This window comes from Rana temporaria, chromosome 5 (genome assembly GCF_905171775.1).
Source record: "Rana temporaria chromosome 5, aRanTem1.1, whole genome shotgun sequence".
NCBI lineage: Eukaryota > Metazoa > Chordata > Amphibia > Anura > Ranidae > Rana > Rana temporaria.
Genome location: NC_053493.1, coordinates 18,730,843 through 18,751,713, shown reverse-complemented (window position 1 = coordinate 18,751,713; position 20,871 = coordinate 18,730,843). Strand labels below are relative to the sequence as shown.

General features: G+C 46.3%; 1 protein-coding gene across 1 annotated transcript in view; it reads left to right on the top strand.

The window, feature by feature from the left end:
• The window catches only part of GARS1 (glycyl-tRNA synthetase 1), a 76,332-nt gene extending 55,874 nt beyond the window's left edge, over positions 1-20,458 (top strand). Inside the window, exons 14-17 of the mRNA XM_040352238.1 lie at positions 1,291-1,400; positions 7,958-8,051; positions 16,507-16,697; positions 20,177-20,458. Coding sequence (XP_040208172.1) covers positions 1,291-1,400; positions 7,958-8,051; positions 16,507-16,697; positions 20,177-20,302 — 521 coding nt within the window. The 3' untranslated portion in view covers positions 20,303-20,458. The remainder of the gene's footprint in view (positions 1-1,290; positions 1,401-7,957; positions 8,052-16,506; positions 16,698-20,176) is intronic.
• The last annotated feature ends 413 nt before the right edge of the window (positions 20,459-20,871 follow it).

Sequence of the window (20,871 nt, the reverse complement as noted above, 5' to 3'; positions counted from 1 at the left end):
TATACTCTATATACAGTACAGAAAGTATTCACAGCACTCCACTTTTTCCACATCTTGTTAGGTTACAGCCTTATTCCAAAATTTAATAAATTCATTATTTTCCCCCAAATTTTACAAAACATACCCCATAATGACAACGTGGAAGAAGTTTGTTTGAAATCTTTGCCAATTTATTAGAAATAAAAAAATACGTAAAAATCACCCATGTACATAAATATCAGTCTTTGCTCAATACTTTGAAGCACCTTTGGCGCCAATCACAGCCTCCAGTCTTTTTGAGTATGATGCTACAAGCTTGGCACACCTATTTTTTGGGCAGTTTCTCCCGTTCTTCTTTGCAGGAACTCTCAAGCACCATCAGGTTGGATGGGGCGTGCCAGTCCACAGCCATTTTCAGATCTCTCCAAAGATGTTCAAGTCTGGGTTCTGGCTGGGCCAGTCAAGGATATTTTGTCCCAAAGAAACTCATTTGTTATCTTGGCTGTGTGCTTGGGGTGGGTCGTTGGAAGATGAACCTTTGCACCAGTCTCGGGTCCAGCGCGCTCTGGAGTTGGTATTAAGGATGTCTCTGTAAATTGCTGCATTCATCGTTCCCTCAATCCTGACTAGTCTCCAAGTTCCTGCCACTTAAAAACATCCTCACAGCATGATGCTGCCACCACCAGGCTTCACAGTAGGGATGGTATTGGCCAGGTGATGGGCGGTGCCTGGTTTCCTCCAGACATGACACTTGCCGTTCAGGCCAAAGAGTTCAATCTTTGTTTCATCAGATCAGAGAATTTTGTTTCTCATGATCTGAGAGTCCTTCAGGTTCCTTTTGGCAAACTCCCGGTGGGCTGTCATGTGTCTTTTTTTTTTTAACTGAGGAGTGGCTTCCGTCTGACCACTCCCCCATTCAGGCCTGATTGGTGGAGTGCTGCAGAGATGGTTGTTCTTCTGGAAGGTTCTCCTCTCTCCACAGAGAAAACACTGGAGATCTGTCAGAGTGACCATCGGGTTCTTGGTCACCTCCCTGACTAAGGCTCTTCTCCCCCGATCACTCAGTTAGGTCGGGTGGCCCGCTCTAGGAAGAGTCCTGGTGGTTCCAAATTTCTTCCATTTACAGATAATGGAGACCACTGTGCTCGTTGGGACCTTCAATGCTTTTTTTTTTTTTTTCTCCTGACGTTATTTTTCTATCTAACACATTGTACTTTTGTCTGCAACATTTGTGCTGCCGTAGGAATTTCTACCGCATCTTAAGATTTGAGTAACCTCTTCTTTTTTCTTTTTTTTTATGAATTCTTCCAGTTGAGGAAATCGTGCCAAATGTGATTGAGCCTTCATTTGGTTTGGGGAGAATCATGTACACCGTTTTTGAGCACACATTCCAAGTCAGACAAGGAGACGAGCAAAGGACGGTAAGGAAATCTCTGCCGGGGCTATTTAAAAAAAAAATAGGAAAGAACAAAATAACCCCCAAAGGGTGGGACTTTATTAGTGACCATAAATGAAGTAACAATTGTATAAAAAGTAACAAATTTTATTAATTACACATGGTATACCAATTATATCAAAAATATGTACATCATGAATACAAATCATTCAAATACGTAATTGAACAGGAAACACAAGGCTGCTTAGAATCACACCCAACAGCTGTTTCGGAAATTCTCCCTTCTTCAGGAGATTTATAGACAATGAGATCAAAGATATCTAAAAGATAAATACACAATTTACATTAATACAGATCATTTCAAATATACACAACAATAAAAATAATAATAATAATAATAATAAAAAAAAAAAAAAGGGGGGGGGGGGGCTTACTTAAAAATAAAAGTATTCCATGTGTCCAAGAATGTGTGTGGCTCAAGATGTAATTGAGAAGCAACAAGAATATCGCTCGCCGCCACCGGGCCGGGCCAAAGGCAGAAATCCAAAAAGGGTCCAACTCAAGTGAAAGCAATCAAACTGACAACCAACTATTTAAAAAAAAATACTCCCAGCTTTTATTTTTTCCTTTTTTATAAAAAAAAAAAAAAAAAATGTTTGTTTTCTTTACACAACTTTTTCTTTAAAGCCAAATATGTTGATATAACCATACAGTTTGATAAGAACAAGGGAATGTTTAAATGTTACAAAATGCACAGACAGAAAAAGAACAATGTGCGAATTGCATCTACCCAAGACCATCATTTATTAATCGCATTTCATGGCTGAAACTATTTTAAAGCCAAAGTTTAATCTGCTTCTGTTTTGCCTTTTTGCTTTTTATTATTATGCTTATTACGTTTTTAAATCAAACCTTCCCGTTTTCATTACATACCATATTTTAGTACCAGTAATGTCATCAGGTAGCAGGCAGGTGGGAGAGGCTGGCAGGGTGCTGTAAAAGGCTTCCTGTCGTGCTGAATCTCCTTAAGAGCCCTTTCACGTTGGGGCGGGGTCGGCGGTAAAGCAGCGTTTTACTGTAGTTTTTGCAGAGGTTTTCCGACGCTAGCGGGGTGCTTTTAACCCCCGCTAGCGCCCGAAAAATGGTTAAAACCACCCGCAAAGTGCTGCTGCAGCGGCGGTTCAACCGCTCTGCCTTTTTATTTCAATGGGCAGGAGCGGTGGAGGAGTGGTATCCTTCTCCTCTCAAAAGATGCTGCTTGCAGGACATTTTTTAACATCCTGCCAGCACATGGCCGAGACTGCAGGGGAGCCATTTTTAAAGGCACTATTTTAGCAGGGACTAGCCAAATTCCAATTATTGTGTGGCTGTCCCCATTCAACAGCATTTGATTGACTTCTGACAAAGGCACATGCTGGAAAGCTTCTGTTGATTAGCAGCTGCAGCCTCCGATCAGCAGCTGCAGCCTCCGATCAGCAGCTGCAGCCTCCGATCAGTGTATTCTGACGGCTGCGGGTTTTTTCATGAAGCCAGGCGGGACATTCTCTTATGGTACAATAATTTTTATTTAGTAAGACAATGATAAAATACAGGCCTAAAGAAAAGAAAAATGGTCTCGCACAGCAGAACAAAACATCACTTTCACGTAAATACAAACACGTTTTCAAAATGTAAATGCCTGTTGTAGAAGCATTCGGCGTAAGTGCCGCGAGTGGGAATGAATAACTTATCTTGGAGGTCCAAGACATGGTAAGACTAAAGGCCTGTACACACGATCGCATTTTCCGACAATAATTGTGTGATGGCAGGGTTCTTGTCGCATAATACGAACGTTTGTCGGACAATTGTTGTCAGAATTTTCGACAACAAATGTTTTAATAGCATGCTCTCAAATTTTCCAACAGTAGTGTGCCTTTGGATTATCCGAATAAAATCAAAAGTACAAACACTCACGCCCCGAACCAATGCTAACCATAGCACAACATTGGCAGAAGTTGTCCAAAGGGTGGCGCTAAAGTTCTGAAAAGCCACTTCGTTTTGTGTATGTTGGCTGTATGCATACCAAGTTCACAGCCAACGCTCTTCAGACAAAAATCCCTGGATTTGTCCGATGGAAATCCGATTGTGTGTACGAGGCTTAACAAACAAATCGAAACAAAAGTGGGGAGGGTGGACTGGGGATAGAAAAGGTGAGAGAAAGGAGATGTAGAATTCGGCCAGAAAGGAGAAAGAGAAACGGTCAAGACAAGAATGAAAAAGGAGGGGAGGTGTAGACTTGGACAAGGGGACCTGCGGGTTGGTTGGTATATTAGAGCGGTCCGGAATACCCAAGCTGGTTGGGGGCAGCGTGGGGAGAGTATAAGACCACCATAGGTTCCACAATTTGAGGAACTTGGCATGGGAGTCATGAAGTACACTGGTCATCTTCTCGTGCAGTATAAGGGTGGTCAAAATGCTCTTCACCTCTGCAATACCAAACGAGGGCTTCCGCCAAGCCCTCGCAATAACGCGTTTTGCGGTAATGAAGAGGTAGGTGGCCAGCTTTTGTTGGTATGAGAAGAGGCTCGGGAAGGGAAGGTGGAGTAGTGCATGCCCAGGAGTCTTTGTGGAAGGGTACATGCGGGACATTCTATTCTAATTGTGTTGATCTTCCAAAACCATTTATAGTCCTGTGACTGGCGCAGCACCAATCAGGACTGACCAGACAGACTCACACTGCAAAATAAAGCTCTATTTGTGGGAAAAAAGTAAAAAATATTCATTTTTTTCAAAATTGTCGCTCTATTTTTGTTTATAGCGCAAAAACTAAAAACCGCAGAGGTGATCAAATACCACCAAAAGAAAGCTCTATTTGTGGGAAAAAAAGGACGCCAATTTTGTTTGGGAGCCACGTCGCACGACCGCGCAATTGTCAGTTAAAGCAGCGCAATGCCCAATCGCAAAAAATGCCCTGGTCTTTGGGCAGCAATATGGTCCGGGGGTTAAGAGGTTAAATCAGAGTAAGCAGCACTGGAGAGGATCCTGTACAGCTGTGCAAATTTGAATGGAAGGCCGGATTTAGGTTTTGGGAAAAACTCAATTTAAGCCGATTAATTCCATTTAGCATGCATGGGGTCGGGTTTAATCAACCATCAACTTGTTAAAATAAAAGCCTTCGGCACCCAGCAAGAGGATCTTCTGTAAAATCGCATGTTTGCACCCCCCTCTCCCTTGGCTGTGACACTGTTCACTCATATTTATGCTAATTGGTGGTGTTGAGTGGTCTGTGCTAGTTTCTATCCATGTATTCCTTTGGTACAAAATAAAGGAATGCGGCTCATTAATGTGTAAGCAGCACGAGGGGCCAGACAACTTCATAAATCAGTTATGGCAGCCCGCGATTTGCGTTCTGTGGAATTAGTTTATTGCCCTTGCGTTAAGTTTATAAATTAAAGAGCTACTTTTTCCTTTTGCCTACTTTTCTGTGCACACATGAGTGGCCTTTTACTGCTCTGAGAGGGTCAGATCCAATTATAGGTCACTAAAGTAGTCGCATATGGCTGTCTGCTTTGCAGCAAGGGACGGAAGAAGAAGCATTTATAGGATTTCCCACAGGAAGTGCAAAACATTATGGAGTGAAGATAAAGATGGATATTAAAAAGTTAACTTGGCTCAAACTAGGCACAGTGGGTTGACAGTCTCTTGTGGTATGCATGTGCTGAGGAACACCCCCACCATTTCCTGCTATGCAGTGCTGGGCGTCCGTAACCTATTAAGAGTCACCTTGCATTCCATTGCGCATTTGGTGGGTGAAATCCTTGGAGTCGGCTAGAAAGCATAATTACTTCTAGATTTTGTGGGCTCCTGGGACACCCTGTAGTAACAGATTAGCAAGTGAAGGACACAAGCAGCTCTCAGTTTTCTTTCTAATGCTGGTTTTGTTAACCACTTCAACCCCAGAAGAATTGGCTGCCCAATGACTGGGCCATTTTTCTCTTCCGTTCATGGACGGACACAGCGTCCTTTGACAGTAGGGTTATATCCGCTTCCTTTAGGAAGCAGATATAACCCTACTGTCAAAGGACGCTGTGTTCCGTCCATGAACTCAGAGAATGGATTTTACGGTGAGTACAAAAATTCTATTTTTTGCGATACGGCACTGCGTCACTTTAACAATTGCGCAGTCGTGCGACGTTGCACCCAAACAAAATTTACATCCCCACACACACAAATAGAGCTTTCTTTTGGTGGTATTTGATCACCTCTGCGGTTTTTATTTTTTGCGCTATAAACAAAAATAGAGCGACAATTTTTAAGTTGTTAATATCCCCCAAAAATATATAAAAACTAATTTATTTCTCAGTTCAGGCCAATATGTAGTCTACATATTTTTGGTAAAAAAAAATCTCTAAGTGTATATTGATTGGTTTGCGCAAAAGTTATAGCGTCTACAAAATAGGGGATAGATTGGTTATTTTCATTTTATACATATATATATTATATTATATTTTTTTTATTGGTAATGGTGGCGATCTGCGATTTTCGCGACTGCGACATGGCGGACACATCGGACACTTTTGACTCTATTTTGGGACCATTGTCATTTATACAGCGATTGGTGCTATAAAAATGCACTGATTACTGTGTAAATGACACTGGCAGAGAAGGGGTTAAACACTAGGGGGTGATGAAGGGGTTAAGTGTGTCCTAGGGAGTGATTCTTACTGTGGGGGGGGGGGTGGGCTAGCAGTGACATGACAGCGATTACTGCTCCCGATCACAGGGAGCAGTAGATCCCTGCCATGTCATCGGGCAGAACAGGGAAATGCCTTGTTTACATCTCCATGTTCTGCCGCTCCGTAAGACTATCGTGGGCACGCTCCCTGAGCATGCTGCGGGGGCGTGCATGTAGCGCGCACGTGACCGCACGGCGGCAAATTCAAAGGGACGTACAGATAAGTCCCTTTGTGCAACCGTGCCATTCTGCCGACGTATATGTACAAGCGGCGGTCTGCAAGTGGTTAATCAGTCTTGAGAGGGTTCCTCAAAAATGAAAATCGGGATGATGCTACAGTATTAGGTGTACAGTGTAAGCCAGAACTACAGAAGAAAAAGATTTGGTTGTGCTCATCTCGGAAAGTTGCAAAATAAACCAACATTGCCTGGCAGTGAAGAAAGCAAATATTATTCTTGGGTGATCACCAGGAGGAAGGAGGTCCTGGTCCCTCCATATAGGTCTTTAGTTATTAGAGGGAGCCCTAGCAGGAGAACTGAGTTCCTGATCCCTCCATATAGATCTTTATATCACTAGAGGGGTCATTAGGAGGAGGAAGAAAATCCAGCTTCCCCTACATAGAGATTTAGGCCCCCTGTCAGTTTTGTCGGCGGACCTGAACGGCCGCTCCATGCAATCCTATGGAGACATGCGATCCGCCAAAATCAGACTTATAGCGATACGTCGCCATCCATCCTTATCGGATCGGGTGAGAGCTGATGAAAACTGACATGCTGTCCGTTTTTATCAGATCTCTCTATAGGAGTCGGCGGCGCTGCACAAGCCCCTCCCCTCTCAGTGAGCAGAGAGGGACTTGTCATCCACTGGCTCAGCGGAGAGATCTCCCACTGAGCTGGCGGGCTCCGTAGCGACAGAGTCGGCCCCATGTTAAAAGAAGCCTTAGTGATCACTAGGGGGGTCACCAGCAGGAGGAAGGAGGTCCTGATTTCTCCATATAGATATTTTGTGATCGCTATCGGAGGAAAGGAGGTTCTGATCCCTCCATATAGATATTTCATGATCGCTAGCAGAGGAAAGGAGGTCCTGATTCCTCCATATAGATATTTTGTAATCGCTAGCAGAGGAAAGGAGGTCCTGATTCCTCCATATAGATATTTTGTAATCGCTAGCAGAGGAAAGGAGGTCCTGATTCCTCCATATAGATATTTTGTAATCGCTAGCAGAGGAAAGGAGGTCCTGATTCCTCCATATAGATATTTTGTAATCGCTAGCAGAGGAAAGGAGGTCCTGATTCCTCCATATAGATATTTTGTAATCGCTAGCAGAGGAAAGGAGGTCCTGATTCCTCCATATAGATATTTTGTAATCGCTAGCAGAGGAAAGGAGGTCCTGATTCCTCCATATAGATATTTTGTAATTGCTAGCAGAGGAAAGGAGGTTCTGATTCCTCCATATAGATATTTTGTAATTGCTAGCAGAGGAAAGGAGGTCCTGATTCCTCCATATAGATATTTCATGATCGCTAGCAGAGGAAAGGAGGTCCTGATTCCTCCATATAGATCTTTGTGTGGCGGAGCCGCAAGCGCAGTTGGGGGACCGCAGTAGACGTGGATCGGGGCCACTCTGTGCAAACAAACTACACAGTGGAGGTAAGTATGATATGCATGTTTAAAAAAAAAAAAAAAAAAGACCCCTTTTAAGGTCCTTATAGAAAATCTTTGCATGTTGTTCTTCAGGGCATCTGGTTGGTTGCTGAGGACCAACCAGATGCCCTATGCGACCAACCAGATGTCCTATGCGGTTTGTAAGTGGCGAAATGTGCTATAATTTTTTTGTGGTTTATTTTTTTTTTTCTTGTTCTTTTGTAGTACTTCAGCTTTCCAGCCGTTGTAGCGCCATACAAGTGTTCAGTACTCCCGCTAAGCCAGAATCCGGAATTCTTTCCTTTCGTGAAGGAACTATGTAAGTTCACTGCATGCGTCTGATGTTCTATTACTTTTGCTCTAGATCAGGAATGGCAAACAAAAGGCCCCCTTTTTTTTTAGTTTTTTTGCTGCCGGGTGTACCAAGATGGCCGCCGCTCCGAAGCCTGCGGCCTTTCCTATGGCCGCAGGTCACGTGGTGTTCTGATCCGAACACGGCGACCCGATCAATGACGATCCTTTGCACCCCTGGTCTCTGCGGGGTATAGTATGCCCTGTGCAGGAACTTTGAGTTGTATAAATCTGTCTTTAGCAGCTACCGTAGAGGGAATACAAGTAGAAACGCACTCCTCCCAGTCCTCATCACCTAGGATCGGAATATCCACCCTCCAAAAGTTTCTCTTTAATAGATTCTGCTTTTGGTGCTTTCCTCATTGCAAACCCACACTCTGGATTCCAGGGCAATGGTTTTCTGACACTTGGGTGTTAAGAATGAATGACGCAGACACTTGGGGGTTCCAGAACCATGACCCATTGACCCCTTGTTATCAGTTTCATCACTATGAAATCCCAGGAGTCTGTGCATCATTGCTCTGGAATTCCAGCTGTCGGTGTTTCTTGAATTATAACACAATGACTATCGGGGGTCCTATAGTGATGACAAAGATACTTGCCGTGCCAGAATAATGATTCGCTGAAACTGTATTCCCCAGGATATTTATACACTGATAATGCAATGGCACCTGGTGGGGTTCCTGGAAAACAATTCACATCCCAAAGAAAGATATTTTGATACTTGAGATCCCATAATGACACGCTGACACTTGCCGTCTTGGAACAATGACATATTGACCCTTGTGGTTCCACAATGATGGCATGCTGGCACCTGGTTTTGCCATAAATACAGGGATTTGCTGCTATTTGTGATCATAGCCCACAAGGGTTTGCTGCAGTTGTATAGTATAGTGCCGTTTTGTGAATGATTGTACATTATTGATCTAAATTCATTAAAGCGGGGGTTCACCCGAAAAAATTTTTTTAACATTAGATTGAGGCTCATTTTGGGCAGCAGAATCGGGTGTGTTTTTTTTTTTTAATCGAAGCAGTACTTACCGTTTTAGAGAGAGATCTTCTCCGCCGCTTCCGGGTATGGTCTTCGGGACTGGGCGTTCCTATTTGATTGACAGGCTTCAGACGGTCGCATACATCACGTCACGAGTATCCGAAAGAAGCCGAACGTCGGTGCGGCTCTATACGGCGCCTGCGCACCGACGTTCGGCTACTTTCGGAAAATCGTGACGCGCTGGAAGCGACCGTCGGAAGCCTGTCAATCAAATAGGATCGCCTACTCCAGAAGCCCATACCCGGAAGCGGCGGACAACATCGCTCTCTAAAACGGTAAGTACTGCTTAGATTAAAAAAAACACACCCGATTCTGCTGCCCAAAATGAGCCTCAATCTAATGTTAAAAATTGAGTTTTTGGGTGAACCTCCACTTTAACTTATTTTATCTTTATCATATAAATGATATGTATATTATATAAATTGATTGTAAAGGTTTTTAATTTTTTTTTCTTAAAATAAAAAACATGCTGCTCTGTGCAAGGGTTTTGCACAGAGCGGCCCCCATCCTCCTTTTATGGGGTCCTCCGGTGGTGCTTCTGGCTTTTCCTCCGCATTAGGTGCCCCCACGGAGAGCCGCTTTCCATGGGAGGACACTCGTGCAGGAGCGCTCCTGAATCCTGCTGCGTCTATCGACACAGACGGCAAGAGTCTGCCCGGCTCCCATGTCACAAGATTTGATAGCAACGGGAGCCAATGGCTCCTCCTGCTATTAATCTGTCCAATGAGGACCCGAGACAGCGGCTGGAGCTGCTGGGCTTGTTTTAATCGCTGGAACGATCGGGTTCAGGTAAGAAAAAGGGGGGCTGCTGCAGTACAGAAGGGTTTTCATGCAAAGAAGAACGTATATAGTCAGCCGCACTCTAATAAGTCTAAAAAAGACGTGCCCTTTATTGGGTAAAAAAGGATGCACTACAAAAAAACAGCATACAGTGGGAAATAAACAGCTGACGCGTTTCACATTGAACTTCAATGCTTAGTCATGGCTAAGTTATCTATGACTAAGCATTGAAGTTCAATGTGAAACGCGTCAGCTGTTTATTTCCCACTGTGTGCTGTTTTTTTGTAGTGCATCCTTTTTCCCCTCCCGTCTTTCAGGACAGCCCACAATTGAGAGATACTCTTCCTCTAGGAAACACTGCGCCAGCCCATAAATTTCTCACTCCCCCTGCCAGACCTCAGTATTAGTGTTTCCTCCGGTGGGGAGACACTGTGCATGGGAACCTAGGCCAATTCAGTCAGAGGACTGAGGCCATTTCTTTTACCTTAAAGGAAGCAGAGGCTTCCAGGTGAATCCTGGTGCAGTGCAGGCCCACCATTTGCCACCCCATCCACGCCGAGCGCGGCTCCTGGTTGCGGGGGACCCCTATCTCGTCCAGCGGGGCGCAGCAAGGGAGACATCAGGGCTCGCCCTGTACTACAGGCCGCAAAAAAATTTTTTGAACCGAGCGGGCTGGATGGCGGGTGACGTCATTTCCGGCGTAGAGCGGATGTCTCCCCTTTGAACCGCGACTTCCGGTTCCGGGTCGCGGTGCTGATAGGAGGTCCGGGCGGACGCTGGAGGGAGTCGGATCTCGCACAGGCGAAGAGAAGCTCTCAGCAAGCAGCCACCTGCGGTCATGTCGGCAGCATCTCCAGAGCCAGCCCTGACAACTGACGCTACCTCCAGCGAGCCTAAGGTAAGAGTACCCTGGGGAGGGGCGCTCTCTAGCTTAGGTTTGCCTCTCCATGTAGGGTTCAATGCATGGGGAGGCAAGCCCCCTGGGTGGCCAGGGGAGGGGGAGTCCTTAGTCCCAGGATTTATAGAGGGCTAGGTGCACTCCCAGGGTTGTAACCAAGTTTATAATTTTTGTTTAAAACTGTTGTTTCTGTCCTTTTCTGTATTTCAGAAGGCCATTGAAAAAACGGGTGGTGGAAGGCATAGCTCAAAGAGGAAGTGTGCCTCCTGTAGGGATGTCCTTCCAGAATCATGGACTAAGGTCCTGTGTAGGGATTGCATTCAATCCTTAGTCAGGGAAAATGAATTAGAACAGGAGTCAGGACTTGCAGCCTCTGTTAAAGAGCTGTCATCCACTTTCTCCTCATTCAAATCTCTGTTTGAGAGGTTACAGCCTTTGGCTGTCCCCACCCAGGTTACAACCCAGCCACAGGCTCAGGGTCCTGCTCCTGTCATACCCATTGCAACAGCTATGGCAGATGTTTCCGCAGGCCCTTCCCAAGAGGAACAGGTTCCTCCATATAGTGCCACCTCAGATTCTCAAGAGGGGTCAGATGGAGAGGACCAGGACTGGGAGTCCAGGAAGCCCTCTAGGTACAAATTGTCACTGGATGAGGTAGAGGACCTCTTGGGGGCAGTTTACACAACCCTTGGTATCCAAACCGACAAGAAACCTCTTACCCTCCATGATCGAATGTACAGGGGTCTGGAGGAGCAAGAGAAAAAGGTCTTCCCAGTACATGATATACTGGTTGAGACCATTAAGAAGGAGTGGCAGGATCCTGAAAGGAAACCCTTTTTTTCCAGATCCCTAAAGAGGAGATTCCCTTTCTCAGAGGATCCTTCGTCTGTTTGGAACAAGAGCCCCAAATTAGACGCCGCCTTCTCCCAAGTGTCCAGGAACACGGATTTAGCGTTTGAGGACATGGGGGTTTTGTCCGATGTTATGGACAAAAGAATGGATTCCCTATTAAAGAAATGTTGGGATTCTACTATAGGGAACCTTAAACCAGAACTTGCCGTCACGGTAATGGCTCGCAATCTGGAGCATTGACTCTCTAAGATTCAGGAGCACATTGAAGCTGGTACGGATAAGGAGACTATTTTAGCCTCCTTCCCTACTATCCTGCAAGGGGTCGCTTATATAGCGGATGCCTCAGCGGAGTCAGTCCGCATGTCGGCCAGATCGGCTGCTCTGGCTAACTCGGCCAGAAGGGCCCTCTGGCTCAAAACTTGGACTGGCGACAGCGCCTCTAAATCCAAGTTATGCGGTATTCCCTTCACAGGTGACCTGCTTTTTGGCCCAGGCCTTGAATCAGTACTAGACCGCACGGCGGACAAAAAGAAGGCCTTTCCTCCTAAAAGAAAAGTCACAGTACAGGCAGGAAGGGGGTTTCGTCCGCAAAAACAAAAAGTGGCCAAACCGGCAGGCCAAAGGAAGGTTTGGACCCCCAGGGGCAGAGGCAGAGGTGGAGCGATTTTTCACCCTCCTGTCCAGCCCCCTAAGAACCCATGACTCGCTAGTCAGGGTGGGAGGAAGACTGGGGACCTTTCTCCCACAATGGGAATCAATTTCCCCAAACCAGTTTGTCCTGGCGGTCATAAGAGGGGGATACCGACTGGAATTTTCATCACCTCCCCCCCAGAGATACCTAGTCACCCATCTACCCAGGGACAAGGAGAAATCCGAAGCCTTGTTGGGAGCTCTAAGGGAGCTAGAGGATCAGAGTGTCATCCTCAGAGTTCCAAGGGCAGAGGAAGGAAGGGGATTTTATTCACACATCTTTGTGGTAAAGAAGCCCTCGGGGAAATACAGGTTAATCCTAAACCCTCTGAACAGATCCATTTCATACAGGAAATTCCGCATGGAATCGATTTATACAGTCAGAGCCCTCCTTCCCCTCAATTGTTTCATGGTATCTCTGGACCTCAGAGACGCATACTTACACGTTCCGATCGCAGAGAATTCTCAGAAATATCTGCGATTGGCCGTGGACCTAGAGGGAACGATTGTACACCTCCAGTTCCAGGCTCTGCCATTCGGGCTATCCTCATCGCCCCGGATTTTTACCAAGATCCTGGCAGAACCCATAGCGTTTCTGCGACTTCAGGGAATATCCATCATAGCCTATCTGGACGACCTGCTTCTTTTCGCAGCCTCGCCAGAGCAGCTATCCAGGGACCTGGAAGTGACCAAGAAGGTTCTAACGGACCTAGGGTGGTTACTGAACTTAGAAAAGTCCAGTTTAAATCCATCCCAACGGATCACTTACCTGGGGTACCTGCTGGATTCTACTCTCTCAAGAGTGTTCCTCCCGGTAGAGAAAGTCAAGAAGTTGGACAGAGCAGTGGCTTCCCTCCAAAACAATCAACAGGTGTCACTAAGGTCCCTGATGTCAACGCTAGGTCTGTTGACATCTGCCCTCCCAGCCGTGCAGTGGGCAGGTATTCACTTTCGCCCGCTGCAGGCCTTCCTACTAAGGGTCTGGGATCACAGCCTAGAAGCCCTAGACTCCTTGATTCAAGTACCACTTCAGGTAAAAAGATCCCTCTGGTGGTGGAGAAAGGCCACCAACGTAACCCAAGGACGTCTGTGGATTATCCCGGTGTCTCGGGTGGTAACCACAGACGCAAGGGCTGGGGAGCGCACCTGGGATCCCTTCCAGCGCAGGGTACCTGGGGTCTCCAGGATCTGAAAAGATCTTCCAATTGGAAGGAGCTGAGGGCAGTGGGCCTAGCCCTCAGGTTCTTTCAGGAAGAACTCCAGGGGCACCACATTCAAGTGAGATCGGACAATTCATCGGCTGTAGCCTACTTACAGGGCGGCACGAAAAGCGAAAGTTTGTCGGTCCTGACAGCAGAGATTCTGGGCTGGGCCGAGATCCACACCCTCTCCCTTTCGGCGGTCTTTCTGAGGGGAGAAAGAAACGTGACAGCAGACTTCCTCAGTCGAAGGCAGCTGAGGGAGGGCGAGTGGACCCTCAACCAGGAGGTCTTTCATCTCCTGAACAAGAGATGGGGAACTCCTGAAGGTGGATCTCTTCGCCTCAAGAGAAAATGCGAAGACCCCCTGTTTCTTCTCCCTGAACAAAGGAGAAGGAGCAAGGGGAGTGGATGCCCTGTCCCAAAGCTGGAATTTCGGAAGATGCTATGCATTCCCACCTCCGGTACTTCTTCCAGCAGTACTGAGAAAATTCCAATCAGAGCACACCTCTCTAGTCCTGGTAGCTCCTTACTGGCCCAAGAGGGCATGGTTCTCAGTCCTCAAACAGTTAGCGGCAGAACCACCCTTATTTCTACCTCAGCGGGAGGATCTTCTATCACAGGGCCCAGTCCTATGCCCACAAGTTCACAGGTGGAGGCTAGCAGCGTGGCTACTGAGGAAGCCATACTAAGATCCAAGGGATTTTCCGAAGGTTTAATTGCCACCCTCCTTAATAGTAGAAAAAAGGAGACCCGCAAAATTTACAAGAAGGTTTGGCTTCGTTTCAACGAGTGGTGTGTAAATTGCCCCTGTTCTGTACAGAGCCCCACGGCTGTCTTAGAATTTCTTCAGTGTGGGGCAGATAAGGGTCTTTCAGTTAGCACCCTTAAAGGGCAGGTTTCGGCACTTACGGTGTATTTAGAAAAACCTCTGGCCACCAGTCCCTGGGTAGTCAGGTTCTTTAAAGCACTATCCAGACAGAGACCAGCGCGAGGGCCACCCTTCCCCAGTTGGGACCTGTCTCTGGTGTTGCGTACCCTAACGGGTACTCCCTTTGAGCCCTTAGATAATTGTTCTCTAAGGGATTTAACCTTAAAAACAGCTTTTTTGGTTGCAGTGACCACTGCTAGGAGGGTCAGCGAACTAGAAGCTCTATCGATCAGACCCCCTTTTTGTGTTATTTTCCCGGATCGGGTCGTTTTCAAGACCGATCCAGCCTTTCTTCCTAAAGTGACTTCAAAGTTTCACAGGAGTCAAGATATAGTTTTACCCTCTTTTTGTTCCAACCCTTCGGGGGAAAGGGAACGTCGTTTCAGTACGTTAGATGTTAGGAGAAGTATCCTACATTACTTAGAGGTGACTAAACCGTTTAGAAGGTCAGACTCACTATTTGTTTTATTTTCTGGAACCAGGAAGGGATGCAAAGCATCCAGGCGCACTATTGCCAGGTGGCTAAGACTAAGCATTGGGCAAGCATACACTTTGGCTGGTAGGGAAATCCCTACAGGAATAAAAGCACACTCCACTCGAGCGCTGGCAACCTCTCAAGCAGAAAGAGCTGGAGCAACGCCGGAACAGATTTGCAAAGCAGCAACATGGTCCAGCTACACCACCTTTGTTAAACACTACAGGGTGGACCTGGTTTCGGCAGGTGAGCAAGCCTTTGGGCGAAAGGTTTTGCAAGCCATAGTCCCACCCTAGTTGGTAAGTTCTCGATTATCCTCTCAATTGTGGGCTGTTCTGAAAGACGGGAGGGGAAAAATAGAGTTACGTACCGGTAACGTCTTTTCCAGTAGTCTTTCAGGACAGCCCTGGGTACCCACCCGAATAGAGGAAGTCTGATTTCAAGACCAGGACATGATGTTGATATGAAATTATATGTTATTAACATGTTCTTGTGTCTCCCCAGCTGACCGGAGGTGCTCGTATAAAAACTGAGGTCTGGCAGGGGGAGTGAGAAATTTATGGGCTGGCGCAGTGTTTCCTAGAGGAAGAGGAGGAGTATCTCTCAATTGTGGGCTGTCCTGAAAGACTACTGGAAAAGACGTTACCGGTACGTAACTCTATTTTTTTACCCAATAAAGGGCACGTCTTTTTTAGACTTATTGGAGTGCGGCTGTCCATATACGTTCTTCTTCTTTGCATGTTCCGTGCATTGCCAGCACCCATTGGTTCTTGAGTGGACATTGATTGCCGTAGGTTTGCTCACCTGGAGCGGCAGTCTCTCCTAACAGAAGGTTTTTCACCTTAAGGTTGGGTTCACACTTGTGCTATGCGGGAACCCTGCGAATCCACTGCAGGTTCCCGCTTCGCACCCGACTTGCACAGCAGTTCATACTGCCATATGCAAACTGCCGGGAGTGTCAATACATTGCAGTCTAAGGACCACGGCTCTGGAATGCTCTACCCACTACCATCCGCTTGGAAGAAAACCATCGGGCTTTTAGGAAAAAACTAAAGACCCACCTCTTCTGAAGGACCTGCACGACACTAGATGCTAAGCGCCTTGAGGCGATTAAGTTTGCATTTGTTGCGCTATACAAGTTTCTCACTCACTCACACCCCCATTTCAGCTTGCATATCGCACTGCAAACTGACAGTTTGGACATGAATCGGATCGCATGGGTGTGAACACACATGTAATCCAATTCATGTAAAGGATCCTGTGCGATGTTGGTTCGAATGCAATTTCAGCCATACTAGTCTGTATGGCTGAAATCGCACGGACGTCGCATGTGATTTGCAGTGCGGTGTGAATCGCATGCAATCTCGCACCACGCAGCAGTGTGAACGGGCCCTTATGCATGGAATGCATTAAGGTGAAAAACCATGAGACTTTACAACTCATTTTTAATTATCTAATTTATTGTACATTATTTACATAATTTTATCTGAGCTGATTGTTCTCTGTTTTCTAATGAAAAATCCCTGACTTGTCCTTTTTCTGTGCAGCTGAAGCTTTAACCAAGAACGGCGTGTCGCACAAAGTGGACGACTCCTCTGGATCCATCGGCCGCCGCTACGCCCGGACAGATGAGATCGGTGTAGCCTTTGGTATCACAATAGACTTTGATACAGTGAATCGCACGCCACACACCGCAACACTTAGAGACCGGGACTCAATGCGGCAGATCCGAGCCGAGGTATGAGCATTTATTTTATAGAAAGCACAAACACTTAAAGGGGTTGTAAAGGTTTGTTTTTTATTTTCTAAATTGGTTCATTTAAGCTAGTGCATTGTTGGTTCACTTACCTTTTCCTTCCATTTCCCTTCTAAGGGCCAGATCCACGAAGAAGGTGGAACTTCTAGGTTTCTCCGGCGTATCTTTGTTTTGTATCCACAAAACAAGATACGCCTGAAGCTGGGCTAGATCCGACTGGCGTACGTCTTAGTACGCCGTCGGATCTAAGGTGCATATTTACGCTGGCCGCTAGGTGGCGCTTCCGTCGATTTCCGCGTAGAGTATGCAAATTAGCTAGATACGCCAATCCACAAACGTACGTCCGGCCGGCGCATTTTTTTTACGTCGTTTCCGTAAGGCTTTTTCCGGCGTAAAGTTACCCCTGCTATATGAGGCGTACTCAATGTCAAGTATGGACGTCGTTCCCGCGTCGAATTTTGAAAATTTTAAGTCGTTTGCGAATAGGGCTTTGCGTAGAATTACGTTCACGTCGAAAGCATTGGCTTGTTCCGGGTTAATTTGGAGCATGCGCACTGGGATACCCCCACGGACGGCGCATGCGCCGTAAAAAAAAACGTCATTTACGTCGGGTCAAATCGTATTAACATAAAGCACGCCCCCATCTCATCCATTTGAATTGCGCGCCCTTACGCCGACACAGTTACACTACGCCGCCGTAACTTACGGCGCAAATTCTATCAGGATACGGAAAATACGCTGAAAGTTACGGCGGCGTAGCGTATCTACGCCGGACAGAAAAATGCGCGGAGTTACGTGGATCTGGCCCTAAATGTTTTTTTTCCTTTGTTTTCTTTGTCTGAATTTCTCACTTCCTGTTAATCCTCATTAAGGTGTGCAGTAAGGTGTTCTAAATGACTTTCCACCGCTCGGATGATGGTGGAAAGCTTACTGAGGAGAAACAGGAAGTGAGAAATTCAAACAAAGAAAAAAAACATTTAGAAGGGAAATGGAAGGAAAAGGTAAGTGAACCAACAATGCACTAGCTTAAAGGAACCTATTTAGAAAATAAAAGACGAACCTTTACAACCCCTTTAACTTTTCTAGTACATTAAACCCAAAACCAAAATGTAATGTATTGCAGCTTACCAATTGGATGTGGTGGCTAAATTAGTTTTCTTTTTTGGAGGCTCTTTTCTCCTCTGTTTTCACCTGGTGCTCTGGCCAGTAACACATCTCCTGTATTAGAGCCCCCCACTCTGGACGAAGGAGCAACAGAAACGCCTTTTGGACAGCAGCATTGTTCATCTGGGAGGGTGTTGGCTGTACTAGCAGACTTAGGGGCGTGTTGGCTGTACTAGCAGACTTAGGGGCGTGTTGGCTGTACTAGCAGACTTAGGGGCGTGTTGGCTGTACTAGCAGACTTAGGGGCGTGTTGGCTGTACTAGCAGACTTAGGGGCGTGTTGGCTGTACTAGCCCAATTTTGGGGCGTGTTGGCTGCGCTGGCCCAATTTTGGGGCGTGTTGGCTGCGCTGGCCCAATTTTGGGGCGTGTTGGCTGCGCTGGCCCAATTTTGGGGCGTGTTGGCTGCGCTGGCCCAATTTTGGGGCGTGTTGGCTGCGCTGGCCCACTTTTGGGGCGTGTTGGCTGCGCTGGCCCACTTTTGGGGCGTGTTGGCTGTACTGGCAGATTTAGATACAAACTTCCAGCCAAACATTGGTTAACACTTTGTAAGCAGTTACAACAAAGTGGTTTATTTTTTTTGCCTTTTTGACAAAGTTTTTACATAAATAAAAGTGGACCCCTATAAGCGCCCCTTGTAGTGGTAACTGGTTGGTTTTAACTCTCTAACTCCAAAGATCCTACCCCCTTGCCTACTCCATCCAAATTGAAAAATAGTTTGGGTTTCAAATAGATGATACACTTTATAAAGACCGGTCACCTTGCCTGTTCAGGGCAATTGATACGGTTTAACCCTTTCACTGCCACGGCCATTTTTGTGCTTTTTGCACACGTTTAAAACATTTATAAAAAGGGTTCCAACATCGATAGAATCCGGTGTTCTGTCACCACATCCCCACAAATGTATACAAAGGGATACCCCCTTGTAGAGATGGGACTTTAAAGGTGACAAGAACACCAAATTGTATAAAAAAGAGTTTTATTACAAAAATATATAATACAATCCATTAAAACTGTCTACGCAGACAGATGACGGTGTAGCATGAGTATTGTAATACATGAGCCGATACTTGGGACATCTCTGGTGAATGCGCAGTAGGGAAGCCACAAGGCTATGGCGGCGGTGTCCGCTCCCGAGAGCCGATGGAAACATTGGCTGGAGGTGCCGACATCGCTGGAATCCAGGACAGGTAAGTGTCCTAATATACAAAGTCAGCCGCTACAGTATGTGCACAGTCTCCTGTCTGACAGGAGAGGAGACCTGCTTTTTCTCATGCTGCATTTAAGTCGCAGTTACAGGTCTTGTCCCCTCCCACAGCCGGTGACTGGCCAGTAAAAGGAGGAGCAGCATACTAATGAACGTCTTTCTCTCAGTATGCTCCTTTTTGGCACATGAGCTTTGTGGCACAACTGATTGGCTCCTTGTGCTGCTTCTCCCTTCCCCAGCCTGAGCTCTACTTTACAGGGACTGGTACCGTGTCAAATTCAAGGGGAGTTCCAGCCTTTTTAGTGTTTATTACCTTAAGTGGTTAACCAGCGCGGCGATCGTGATGCGGGGTGTCAGTCTGACACCCTGCATCTCCGATTTCGGTAAAGAGCCTCCGGCGGAGGCTCTTTACCACGTGATCAGCTGTGTCCAATCGTGTCCAATCACGGCTGATCACGATGTAAACAGGAAGAACCGTTGATGGCACGGACGCGCGTAGAGGAGAGCCGATCGGCGGCTCTCCTACCGGGGGGGGTTCGCGCTGATTGTTTATCAGCGCACACTCCCCCCCCCCCTCAGATGCACACACTGGACCACCAGGGAAGGGCAGTAAAAAAAAAAGCAGTAAAAAAAAAAAAGAATAGATGGGCACTGACTGGCAACATGGACCCCTCAGTGTCCATCAGTGCCACCCCTCAGTGCCCATCCATGCCTATCAGTGCCGCATACCAGTGCTGCCTATCAGTGCCACCTCACTGGTGCCCATTAGTGCCACCTCATCTGTGCCCGTAATCTAAGTAGAAAACGTACTTATGCGCAAAAAATAAAAATCGCAGAGGTGATCAAATACCACCAAAAGAAAGCTCTATTTGTGGGAACAAAATGATAAAAAAAATAGTTTGGGTACAGTGTTGCGCTGAAAGCTGAAAATTGGCTTGGGCAGGAAGGTGCGTAAGTGCCTGGTGTATGGAAGTGGTTAATGAATGCAGAGCCAAACTTCTTTTTTTTTATTTTTTTTTTTTTTTATAACACAAAAGCGGTAGAAAAACGGATAGGTGTGAAAGCAGCCTAACAAATGTTTTTCTTGTACAGATATCGGAACTCCCTGGGATCATCCGGGATTTAGCGAACGGTTGTCTGACCTGGGCGGATGTGGAGAACAAATATCCAGTGTTCGAGGGACAGGAGACCAGCAAGAAGGACTCGACAGAGGAGTAGACGCTGTGTATTGGGGCCACTTTTTACCGCCAATGTTAATATTCATTGTTTTATCCGTTTGACATGTAAGGGAATCAAGCATTGTACAGTGCTTACAGGGATACTGCTTAATTATTACTTCCAAATTCTGCCATTAAACTCATCATGATGATAGTTTGTCTTTGTTGTCTCCTTTGTAGCAACCCCATAACCACACAGTAATGCAAATATGCAGCGTCCAGGAGGAGGACTGTAAACCTGGACGCCGCATATATGCGTTTTTGTGTTTGTGAGAGCCCTTGCGACTCGTACCAACGATCAGGACCCAGGACTCCCGGTGACCTGATTGGCTATCACAGTGATCAATCGGTGTGCAGCTTGCCCCTGGGTTTTCTTTTTCCGGTGAATGAAGAGAAATATGCATTGTTTCTGTTTCTCCTTGCAGGGGAGAAAGATGTAGGCAAACAAGTGTATAAAATAAATAAAAAATGAAGAAAACAAAAAATAGCTAGATTTAGGCTCCATGCACACTGAAGCTGATAAACTGCAGTTTATTGGCGTTTTGGCTTTTTTTTTTAACCACTTCCCGA